We start from the raw sequence: 13,015 nt of genomic DNA on the forward strand, positions 1-13,015 counted from the left end.
ACTCCCATAGAGCAGGTATGATTTGGGTGGTGGATCATTCTCAGTGCTGCAGTGAGAAAAAAGACAGGAAGTCTAAAATGAAGCCAAAGAAAGGTCAGGGGATATATGCAAGGAGAGCTGAAAATGATGATTAGATTGATGAGGTAAGAAAGGGTTAAAGCCAAGGGTCAAGAAGTCAATGTGTAAAAAAAAAAAAAAAAAAAAAACAGCCAATGGTGAAAGGGATAAAAAAAAAAGAAAAGGGTGAATCCCGAATGATTTTTAGTGTAAGAGTGAGGTTTGGTAATGGGATGAAATGGTCGGAGGGTGTAACGTTTGGGGGCCTTATCATATTTGGGTCTGAATGGAATGACGTATATGTGAAAAAGGAACAAGGAAATAGTTGATTTAGAAAGTGATTTAAAAGACAGAGTTCAGACAAAATCACAAAAACAAAAATGTATGATAGAGTGTTTGGTGGTGGAACCAGTAGCTTTAAAGAAGAAAAAAAAGACTATGGTAGATCAGTAATTGGAAATTGGTAATTAAAAGGGAAAAAGACCAAGGATCTTGACTATCATAATTTTGCACATGCTATTAAAAAGTTAACAGATTGTTTAATGCAGAGATACTTGACATATCATCATAAATGAAGAATATAATAGTAATCATCTTTATATTACAGTAATAGTCCATGTCTGAGGTGGTTTTGAAAACAGGTAAGCAGGTAATAACTTTAAGTTTAACATATAATGTCTATGTAATTTACCAAGAAACATTTATTCTTGCCTTTCAACCCCACCCACCAAAAGATTAAGACACTACCTGACCCAAAAGATTCCTACAGTTCCTAACAAATTTCCTACAGTTCAAGGCATATGCCTATACAAGACAAAACACTAATTTTGCAACATCTTGTCTTTATTGGGACTATCAAATTAGTCAACATTTTCTTTGCTATCTCAGAGTCTGGAAAAATGACTGGGGCTAATTTCTTACTGCAGTCGGTAGAACAACATGAATGAGTATTTTGTTCTGCATCATGATCGTCACTTCTGCTGCAGAAATGTTATCAAGTTGGGGGTCATTTGGTTTAATGAAAAACGACTGCATCGATTTGCATGTTTCTTGTTGCCGTGTTCTTTTCCTGTGAGACTCTCAAGCATCATGTCGCTTCATATCATATTCTCCACCATGACCGACAGAAACACTGCTATTACATAGAAGGCAAAAATCTCTCTCTGCTTCGCCATCCACCGGTTCGTTATTGAAACCGCATCTTCTCTTTTTCGTGGCCCCACTGGCCATGGCTGCATACGCTTAATAAAATTTCTTTGGGTTATTGAAACACACATTATAAATGCTAGGTATTAATATTATTATTATTATATGTGCAAATATATACCCAGTAAAAAAGAAACGTCCCTGGACGTTCAAAATAGGTCTAAAAGTAGTCTGTCCGTCAAGGACATATTTTAAACGTCAATGGACGTCCAGATTCCACCTTAATAAGTTAAGTGGTGACCAATCGATAATGTCAGTGGACGTCCAAAATGCGTTTTATACAAGTAATTTATTTCGGGACCAATTAATAACGTCAATGGACGTCCAAAATACATCTAATAATCGTCTTTTCAACTTTCATTTCCACCTTAAGAGAACGTTGATTAGACGGCAGTCATTATGTTATTTCAACAACGTTGAATCAACGGCTAAATGTTTACTGGGTAAGACCTGGATGCAGGTAGAGTACTCCGGTATCCCACGCGTTTGTCTGGTGGTAAAAACGCTTGCTCGTGAAAAAAGGGACTGGCATCTGACACTCAATATTGTATTAACGCATGGCGACTCCTAGTGGAAACTATAGTTTGGGTGTGTCATTTAAATTTGCGTGAACTAACTTGAAAACACGTCACGGGAAAAACGAAAACTTCCTGTGTTGCTTATAAATTAAAGTGGGACAGTTACGATCATCTCTAATTGGTCTACGTCTCATTTTTTGTAACTGCCAGAAGTGAATCTTTCTATAGCTATGTTAATGTGACTTAATGAAGAAGTCAGGTCTCCATTCCGGTGTTTTACGGAGGGGTTGTTGGTGTCGAGAAGAGGAAGCACACTTCACCACTTAAACCTAAAGTGAAAGAAAAATGGCGAGTAACTGTGTCAGCTTCACACTCTTTTTGGTCTTTTTCGGTGTCGGTAAGTCCAGTACTCGATGTGTTTGTTGTATTTAACGTTGACAATGTGAGTGTATGTTCAATATTATCTGTAAATAATGTGAGTGAATGTCACACAACCGTGGAGCGGAAACTATAATCTGTGTGAGGTCAGGTGAAGACGGTTCCTGAGACGTTGATCCACTCGATTAGAGGACATTCAGTTGTGATTACGAGCATTAACCTTTTCGGTTATATTCAGATAAACTTAACGATCAGTATATGATGAGGTTTAGAAATGTTCAGGTTTATCACATACCTGAACAACAACGAACAACGTCCTAACATCTCTGAAATGAACATTTCTTAAGGATCAGAGAACAAATTACAGCTTTCATATTTTACCAAAATACCACATCTTTCCATTTCGCGAAGTACATTTATTGAAATTTGCCGGAATGACTGTAGCGGGGGGCCCAAGACGTTAAGGGTCTGTCGGCAAAGTACGGATCCTATTTAAAAACGTATAACAAGCACATAGATGAGGAGCGTGATAGTGATAAAGCCTCAAATCTTAATGTACAACAGTAACATATGAGTATTTAAAGCAACGTAGACAATGTAGTTAAATGTTGTACATTTAAATCTAATATAATGCTACTGACCACGACCCTGAAATGGAGAAGCGGAAAAGAAAATGATGATGATGATGATAATGCTACTGTGAATCATTCATGTAACTTACAAATCTTAAAACAGCTGTGGTTCACAGAAACGTATCCGACCAACATACTACAAATTTTATTTAGTAAATTATGCCTTAGTTAAATTTAAATGTTTTTTTTTCATTAAAGGAAACTAACAGACATGTATATGTGTTACAGATCTAAATTCAGCTGTAAAGTACAGTGACAAATCACACAAAACCCTGCAAATTTCAGTATTGTAAAATATGGACAAGTTGAATTTTAAATAAAGTAATTTTTTATGTAACAAATGGCTACAGTGAAACATATGCCATAACAGATCAGACACATCTGACCAACATACTACAATCTTTAGTTTGGTCAAATATATTGGTACATTTTTCATATTTTTTTTAATATAAAAAAATTGCTACTGTAAAAGTTCCATATGATTTTAAGATCTAGAATTACTTGTAGTGTATTTAGGATGTTGTTTGAGAGCAAGTGGAGGGGCAAAATATCGCCTGAATATGCAATATCAACCTAACTTTACCAACCATTGTAGGTTGTGCTGTATGTCTGTAATTTCACAAAAAAATTCTGAAATAAGTGTCAAAGTGAAGATTATGTAATGTGCTATGATATATATTTGTCCTGTTGATCTATATAAAAATTTACCATTTAGACAAAATTGGGAAGACTGACAGGATTGTCAGTTTCAGTGGCTCAAATTTTACATGTAGAAAAACAACTGTCTGTTCCATGCTTCGTGTTGTGTTATTGTTACATGGATTAAGTAACAAAAGCTTATTTATTCTTTATCTATCTCCTGTATTTGGTATTGTGTTTTGTCATTGATCAAATATCACAGTTTAAATTTTATAACATAATCAATGGGCTCTGTTCCTTACTATGTTCTATGATATTGTGACATACTCTAGTAACTGTTTCTTTTTTTAGGTCCTGTATTTGGTGTTGTGTATCTTCAGATTGGGACAGATTACACTTTTCAACCTAAAATAACGGGGAAACCTCAGAATATTCTGTGGAAATTCAAAGGCAACAAAGTTCTTGAGTATGACAACTCTAACCTGGATTGGTATAAAGACTATGAATCCAGAGGAAAACTTGACATTCAGTCTGGAGACCTCACACTTAAGAATATGAGTAAAGATGACAGTGGTGTGTATCAATGTGAAATCCAGGTGGATGGAAAGTTAGAGTATTCTGACCATAACATTGAAGTGATGGGTGAGTCACCATGTTAAAACCTATAAAGAATCTGTAGAGGTAGTTCATTCATTAATTCATTGTCTGTAACTGCTTATCCAGTTCATGGCCACGGTGGGTCCGGAGCCTACCCTGAATCACTGGGTGCGAATTGAAAACATTTGAAGTTATTTTTGATAAGCAGCAATAATTATGGAGCTGGTTTATAACCCTCTGATGTCTGGAGAGATGTTAGGTGAAACAGACTTTCAGGCTACATTCACACATCAGGTAAAAGTGGCCCAAATCCGATCTGTTTCGTCATATGTGACACAAATCACACTGAATCTGACTATTTAAAATCCGATTTTTTCCACTTTCATATGTGGTATTGAGATCTGATCCATACCAGATCTGTGGCAATACGACGGCCAGATTGGATTTCACGTGAATTTAATGAAGATAAAACACATGGACTTTTGTATACATTTTTTTTTTTCATAAGACAAACAAGAGAAAAGCTTCTTTTTTTGTCTAGTTCTCTTTGGAGACATTGTGTTTGTGAGAGACCCAGGAAATTTGCACTTGGAGTGAAAGAAACGTCTGTGCATGTTTTAATATTCTTTTCAGTCTTTAATTAATACTCTGTCTATAACGTAGAGCTCACAAAGAAAAGGGAGGTTTTGTGATACAGCGCTTCACAGTCCGGTCCCGTTCCTTCATTTCAAAAACGAAAGTGCTTTGTATGAAACAGATGGACATTTTCTTCTTGTCCACTCCTGAAGCCTTGTCCTTTGCACATGCGGGTCAGTTCAGGAGCGTTATCTGTTCAGACGGATGTGTGATGTAGGTCAAATTATACAGACTCTGTGACAGACAGCAGAACAAGAAAAATCAGATTTGGGCCACTTTTACCTGCTGTGTGAATGTAGCCATAGGGACATGTGACCAAGATGAAAAAAACTTCCATTCTGATGATGTATTTAGAAAGTGAGGGGCATCTGTGAGAAGAACAAAGTTTTATTGTTCTGGTGGCCTTATAGTACCCCAAAATTTTATTCAAATATTTTTTATTCTCAGGCAAATTTTCAAGAAAATGTTTCAGTCAATAATGTTTCATAATTCTATTGGATGGGAACTATAAACTAACCCCAAAAGTATGCTCCATTTTCTGTAACTGTAGTCATATATTTTGATATATATATTTTAGTCACTTATTTTTCATTATTTTCTGTATCTTCCTGATACCCGGCATGTCAAACTATTTTGTAGAATTTTGAGGTAAATGTATCTAAAATTTCCTAAAGGGCCTATTTCTCTCTTGTCCTAATTTTTGTAACCTCTAGAGAAGCCAGAAGTTATTGCTAGGAAGCGTTATAAATATATATTGACCAGGCATCCTCCCAACTATGCCAGACTTTTGGCTGGGTGGAATGGCCAAAAATGTGTATCACTGTATTTTTATATTTTGGTGTGTTTCACTATCTATTTATTTGTTTGTTTATTGGTTGGTTGGTTGGTAAATTGTTTTATAGCATGACTGGGATCTTGTAGGAACTTTTGTCATGTGTACAGAGTTTATAATTACATTTGAATTTCATGTATAAAGTATAGGGTTTAGGTAATGTAAGGTTTGCTTGGAGGGTGTGTTCCTGCCTTGCGCCCAGTGATTCTGGGTAGGCTCTAGACCCACAGCGACCCTGAACTGGATAAGCGATTACAGAAAATGAATGAATGGATGTTGTGAATTTAGAGTCCCAATGTTGTTGGTGATGCCATAGTTGTTGGAAGGTAATGAGTCAATAATGAATCAGAAGGCACTGAATTGTTAGCACAAAAGATGTTTAATAGGAAAGGAGTGCACAGTAACTCCTTACCCATGTCTGGACCCTTGACTGTGAACAGTCTGTATTATGTCTCACAGTGGGTCTGAGGCTCACCTCTCCTTCAGGCTGAAACTCTGTGTATATATATATATATATATATATATATATATATATATATATATATATATATATATATATATATATATATATATATATATATATATGAATTATAAAATTATATACAATAAATAATGTAAATAAATCATACAGAAGGGTTCATAAACTCTATTCAGAGGGGAGTGTTTTACATGGAGTGGTGGTATAATGTAAAATTTCTCCAGTTTGCACAGGATTTTTAAAATAGTTTAGAAATGACAGAAATGGGCGCGGCACGGTGGCGCAGCAGGTAGTGTCGCAGTCACACAGCTCCAGGGGCCTGGAGGTTGTGGGTTCGATTCCCGCTCCGGGGTGACTGTCTGTGAGGAGTTGGTGTGTTCTCCCTGTGTGCGCGTGGGTTTCCTCCGGGTGCTCCGGTTTCCTCCCACAGTCCAAAAACACACGTTGCAGGTGGATTGGTGACTCAAAAGTGTCCGTAGGTGTGAGTGTGTGAGTGAATGTGTGTGTGTCTGTGTTGCCCTGTGAAGGACTGGCGTCCCCTCCAGGGTGTATTCCTGCCTTGCGCCCAATGATTCCAGGTAGGCTCTGGACCCCCCGCGACCCTAAATTGGATAAGCGGTTACAGATAATGGATGGATGGATGACGGAAATGGCAGTGGTTATTTGCTTTACACCACGATGACAGTAATTTTACAGCAAATAATGAAGGGTTTAAAAATAAACAATACATGGTCAGATAATTCATATATATATATATATATATATGAGAGAGAGAGAGAGAGAGAGAGAGAGAGAGAGTTTAAGTAGTTAAAGTATATGTTACAGCAGCTCCTTGTGGCTTTGCTTAATTTGTACCTTGTCAAAGAAATTTGCTGCTATGAGGCAATTAACCCTGACTTCCCTGGATAAAGTTTAGCCCCCCTAATCATTAACTTCTAGTGACTGCCCTGATATATATGTATATATATATATATATATATATATATATATATATATATATATACCCCCTATATTGAAGTTATAGATATTGACAGAGATGGGGACTTGAGTTTGAGACTCGCTCAAACAGTGACTTTAGACTAGCTGGATTATAGGTGGCTAGATGAGATCTCAAATTTCAGATTTCCCTGTTTTCACGGTTACCTTTCTGGTACAGATTTGCATATTGCCTCGTCGGAAACACCATTGCAATGAAAGGGAAATGTGTATACATTGCAATGGTGAAGGTTCTTGCAATACCTGACCTCTGACCAGCAAGTTTCAGCAACAAATCCATGGGGAGGTTATACAATTAATAGAGGAAACACCAGTAACATGTTATGATGCTAACATGTTAAGATGCCTTTCTCATTGACAAGAAGAACATACAGGACAGAGAAACAGGTAGAGGTAGATCTATGAAGTGCCTGTGTATCAGTAGGAGGAGTTGAGAGGCACTTTCACAGGTGGCTCAGACTTCCACCAAGCTTTACGTCAATAGGCAGGGGCAGTGCTAGATTCAGTGGACATCCTTGGCTTAAGCCCCTTAAGCCCACCCTGGGTGCCCTTGCTTTACATTTTCTCAAAATATTGACAAAAATTATATATATATATATTTTTCAGATCCAGTTCCAAAACCCTATGTATCCTGTACATTAAACGATACAGCAGTAAACCTCCTGTGCTCAGTGGACTCTTCAGTTCTGGCAGTCTTTGAATGGAGTGGGCCAAATGAGTTCAATCACACTGGAGCAAGCCTTACTATCCCAAGAGAACAAAGACCTGATACACTATATATGTGCACTGCAAAGAATAAAGTGAGCCAGAATACTACAGGTTACCATTTAAAGCTCTGTCTCCCAGGTAATATATTTCTTCATAAAGTTTTTCACTGTTTATAACACTTTCAGTCTTGCAGTCGACTGTGTTGTGATTAATTATTAATAAAAAAAATGGTTTTATATGTCATAATTACATTGATGTGGCAACATGAAAACATGGACTGAATGAGTAAATAACTTCTTTTCCTTTACCATTACTATTATTTTAAGCAGGTGGATCTAATCATACAGCAGTTGCTGTCACTGTAGCTTTAATTATAATTGCTGTTGCTGGGGTCTGTGGATTCATATACAAAAAGAAATGCAGGAAAAATAACAGAACAGAAGGTATGACAAGTTCCAAATTTCTCAATTTTGTTGTTACATAAATGCTGTAGATATATTGTGGGTAACTTATAAAATTTATAAAATGTAATTAATTATAATATTCTTTATATATTATACAATATATAATATATATTTTTTGTTAAACAGACAAAGTTGAGTTCTCTGAGAAAAGCACAGTTCATCAGGAAGAAGAAAGTAAAAATGAAAAGGACTAGTCCCAAAATTCACGAAGTCAGGAAAGAGCACCTCTCATTAAATGTAACACTGTGGACGAGACGCAGCCATCAGAGGAACAGAACCATGTAACTGACTTCAAACATAATCAAGAACATGTTTCAGAAACTGATACTGTGGCTCCAAGTCCAGACTCAGCTGATGGAGGAGAGACAGGAGAACAATCAGAGAGTAAAGAGGACAAAGACAAAGAGTGTTCAGCAGATGAAAGAGCAAATACAAGTAAGATGTGTAACAGTTTTCATACAATGAAACCATACTAAAGAACTGTAACTTTTGATTGGTGACTGTGTCCACATTTATATGGAAGCATATTTTATAGCAAAAAGAAAATGACAATGTGGCATGAAAATGCAACTATTAAAGTGGAATGAAAAATATGAAACTTTACATTATCTTTTAATTTCTCTGCTCCACCTTAAAAGGATTCGGCTGTGATATGTGGGTATTTTGGGATGTTAGAATACAACTTCTGCACTGTTTAAGGTGGAACAGCAAATTAGAGGCAGAAGCTGAAGCAGATTGTTAAACCAGAAATCTTGGCCACAGTCAATTAAACACTGTCTCATGGAGTCATGTATAAAGATATTAAGCATCACAAGTGGCTCTGTTTCCCTTCATCACCTCCGTGTTTAAAGTGTTGTCTGCTGAGTGCACCATTGACCTTACCCTGATTGACTGACTAAGGTGGAAAGCTGTGAAAATGAAATTTTCTGTTTATGAAATCTGTTTGCTTTATTCTTTTTTTTTAATAGTTTTTTTTTTTCTATTGAAGACATAGAGAACTGAACATTGACATGATACAATTTCACGTGCATTAATTTCAATTGATAGGCTCCAATAAACAAAATCAACATTTCATCTTTAAAGGAGCAATCTGTAATACTGACACCAAGTGTTTAAAATCGGCAATATAATACAGTTCAAAACAGTGGAGCGACCTGTCTGCCTCCTCCACTCCTCCCCAGATGTGAAGCTCGACCAGGTTGGCAGTTTGAGGAAAACTGAACGAACAATCAAGAGAGGTGTTTAAGAACGTTGACCATTATAGCTAAGAAGAATGTGCCATAATCAACACAGTTACACAGAAAAGTGTTGATCATTTCAATAAAACATTTACCTACACAAGAAAAAATCTATTTCCCTGCATTTACAAGCCTTTACTGTCCAAACCCACATTAAATATTTCAACTAGACAAGGCTGGTGTTACTTATCGATTTTCCCTTACATCATAGATGTTGTTTAGGAGGTGGAACTTTGCTTCTTATTCACAAATTTCGTAGTCAAATATGTTGTTCCACCTTACGTGTGTCCATTTACGAGTCTTATTGGCATTATTCGCCAGCTTCTTATTGAATGCTAGTTTCCACCTTACACAGCTATGCAATGCTAAAGCTAGTGCTAGATTTTATAAACAAAACTTGTTTTGAAACACTCCTTAGTTCCCATTTTATTCATTTAAAACATACGACCAAGTGTACATCATATCACTAAAACATCTACCTACTAGGGAAACACTTATATTTCCTGTGTACTACCAAGATTGATTTCTCCATTTCGCCTTAAATAGGTGAATATGCGAGGCTTTTCAAACACAATTCTTACTCCTTAATTAGTTTTAAACACACACACACCTCAGAGAAATACACATGAACCTACAATTCAATTCTTTCAAACACAAGGCCAATATTTTCTATCATTTTACTCCGTCTACGTTCATGGAGACTTTTAGAAGGCCAATGGAGGTTTTTGGGTCCAGTAAAATATAACATTAAGTCTGTTCACTTGGTCATTCCATGGCTCCAAGACACTATGTTTGTACACCTGGCAAAGTGGTGGGTTTGGACGTAATGTGATTGGATAGAGGGCGAGATCACAGGCAGGATCTCAGAGGGCGGGATCACTGGATCTCCACTCCGGATTGGGCACTTCTCAAAGAGAATATACTGTTTTAGCAATACTATGAGATGCAGCAGTTTTTTAGCTTTGACTGTTTCCTTAATCTATGATCACACACTATAGACATTTTATGACTAAATACAGTAAATACATTTCAGATTGCTCCTTTACCCTTGTTGAGTGTGTTATCTTTAATTGTTTTCTCAAAGTAATGTCACAGATGAAGGTACCGATAAAAGTGTTCTAGGCTGTACATTTCTTTTAATATTTGCAATAAGAGGTCCAAAATTTACCTCTGACATTTCCATGTGTACCAGGAGATTTGTTTGATTTAAGGAGTGAAATAGTGGCACGAATTAAGGAATGTCTCAGTCATTTCTTCATCGTCAATATACTGTTGAGTATGTAGTTTTTCATATCATTTTTAAAAAGCTGCTTGTATTTCATCCCAATTGTTTAGTATCATTTTTGATTTTGAGTCTCTTATCCTGTATATGATATATTCCCATTTTATTTTTGTAGTTTTTTGCTAAGAGTTTTTCTTATTTTGCACCCAATTTATAATATTTCTGTGTAGTGAATATTACCTTTTTTTCTATTTCTTGAATGTATTATATATTTATTTCATTCCTAACTGTAAGAATTTATGAAAGGATATTTGGTTTAAATTTTTGTTTAAATTTTAACATTAAATTCTACCAATTTTAACTGTTTTATCTTTTTTAAATAAGCAAAGTGGCTTATAATTAGGCCTCTGTGAACTGCTTTTATTGTATCCCATAATATCTCAGGTCCTATTTCATGATTAACACTTTCTTTTTATTTCTCAATTTTGTTGATACATAAATGCTGTAGATCAGATTTCTGTTCAGCCAAGTATGCATGAGTGATTTAAAAGCTCAGGAAATTTAAAATTTAAAAGCTGAATGTATTTATTTATAATTTGAGCAAGTATATTGTGGTCAAATATACGATAAAGAACTTCAAATTGTGACTCATCTGACCACAGAACAGTCTTCCATTTTGCCACACTCCATTTTAAAAGACCCCTGGCCCAGTGCAAACGTCTGAGCTTGTGGAGCTTGCTTAGAAATGGCTTCCTCTTTGCACTGTAGAGTTTCAGCTGGCAATGGTGGATGGCACAGTGGATTGTGTTCACTGACAATGCTTTCTGGAAGTATTCCTGAGCCCATTCTGTTATTTCCTTGACAGTGGCATTCCTGTTTGAGGTGCAGTGACATTTAAGGGCCCGGAGATCACGAGCGTCCAGTAGAGTTTTACGGCCTTGACCCTTACGCACAGCAATTGTTCCAGATTCTCTGAATCTTTTGATGATGTTATGCACGGTTGATGATGATAACTTAAAAGTCTTTGCTATTTTACGCTGGGTAACACCATTCTGGTATCGCTGCACTATCTTTCTGCGCAACAATGGTGGAATTGGTGATCCTCTTAGCATCTTGGCTTCAGAGAGACACTGACATTCTGAGAAGCTCTTTTTATACCCAATCATGTTGTCAATTGACCTAATTAGTGTTAATTGGTCTTCAAGCTGTTTGTCATATGCACAATTTCCTTTTTCCAGCCACGTATTGCTACTTGTCCCAACTTTTTTGGGATTTGTTGACACTGTGAAATTTTGAATCAACATATTTTTCCTTTAAAATGTTACATTTACTCAGATTAAATTTTTTATCTGTCATCTATGTTCTATTACGAATAAAATATTGACATTTGCCATCTCCACATGATTGCATTCAGTTTTTATTCACAATTAGTGTCCCAACTTTTTTGGAATCCAGTTTGTACATTCATATAATACAGTGTGTCAACACAAACTGATAGTAAAATGAAAAGTATTCTTTTGTGTTATGATTTCATTGTGATTCATTGTACTTAAATGTCATTATTTTAAATAATGTATGGAATCAAGTTTTAACAAAGAAAATTTGGGGTGTCTGTTGGCTGTGGCTGGTTATTACCATAACACTCTCCAGCCTTGTTCTCAACCACATTCAAAAGTGTGACAGAATCTTTTGTTTTTGTAGAAACATCATATAGATAGATGACACAGGATAAATATTTTTTAAAAAACTTTTTACATTTTCTAACAGTTTTGAAATAGAAAAAGAAGATCAAATTACATTTAAAAATATTTATATGGATTCTAACCTATTCCGTGTCAAAAATCGACTTTACAGGAGGGATGCAGATGACCTGTTCAAAAAGATATACTGGGTATATACTGATATATGCTCCAAAAAGATATACTGATATACGCTCACTGAGCAGAATAAATATACCTACCTTGTATCATTACCTCATTGTTCATTTCATTAGCTACACTTACCATATAGGAGCTCTTAATAGTTCTACAATTATAGACTGTAGACCACCTGTTTATCTAAATACATTGTTTCCCCATTTTGCACTGTACCTTAATGGCCAGGACACCCATAGAGCAGGTATGATTTGGGTGGTGGATCATTCTCAGTGCTGCAGTGAGAAAAAAGACAGGAAGTCTAAAATGAAGCCAAAGAAAGGTCAGGGGATATATGCAAGGAGAGCTGAAAATGATGATTAGATTGATGAGGTAAGAAAGGGTTAAAGCCAAAGGTCAAGAAGTCAATGTGTAAAAAAAAAAAAAAAAACTAAAACAGCCAATTGTGAAAAGGATAAAAAAAAGGGTGAATCCCGAATGATTTTTAGTGTAAGAGTGAGGTTTGGTAATGGGATGAAATGGTCGGAGGGTGTAACGTTT

General features: G+C 36.0%; 1 protein-coding gene across 2 annotated transcripts; it reads left to right on the forward strand.

The window, feature by feature from the left end:
* The first annotated feature begins 1,938 nt into the window (after window positions 1-1,938).
* LOC136711006 (lymphocyte function-associated antigen 3-like) lies at window positions 1,939-11,991 on the forward strand. Of its 2 annotated transcripts, none has more exons than XM_066686952.1 (6): window positions 1,939-2,178; window positions 3,782-4,072; window positions 7,576-7,815; window positions 8,004-8,120; window positions 8,268-8,576; window positions 11,467-11,991. In XM_066686952.1, exons 1-5 carry the CDS (start codon window positions 2,127-2,129, stop codon window positions 8,333-8,335), a joined length of 768 nt encoding a protein of 255 aa, XP_066543049.1. In that variant the 5' UTR covers window positions 1,939-2,126; the 3' UTR covers window positions 8,336-8,576; window positions 11,467-11,991. The 2 variants fall into 2 exon arrangements, with proteins under 2 accessions (XP_066543049.1, XP_066543050.1); XM_066686953.1 differs by having other exon boundaries at window positions 8,007-8,120.
* The last annotated feature ends 1,024 nt before the right edge of the window (window positions 11,992-13,015 follow it).

This window comes from Hoplias malabaricus, chromosome 12 (genome assembly GCF_029633855.1).
Source record: "Hoplias malabaricus isolate fHopMal1 chromosome 12, fHopMal1.hap1, whole genome shotgun sequence".
Classification (NCBI taxonomy): domain Eukaryota; kingdom Metazoa; phylum Chordata; class Actinopteri; order Characiformes; family Erythrinidae; genus Hoplias; species Hoplias malabaricus.

Bases quoted from the DNA above. Each gene is read 5' to 3' on its own strand.
- LOC136711006 (XM_066686952.1), top strand. From the start codon at position 2,127: ATGGCGAGTAACTGTGTCAGCTTCACACTCTTTTTGGTCTTTTTCGGT. The intron at 2,179-3,781 runs GTAAGTCCAGTA...TTCTTTTTTTAG, and splicing joins TTTGGTCTTTTTCGGTGTCG to GTCCTGTATTTGGTGTTGTG. The intron at 7,816-8,003 runs GTAATATATTTC...TATTATTTTAAG, and splicing joins TTTAAAGCTCTGTCTCCCAG to CAGGTGGATCTAATCATACA.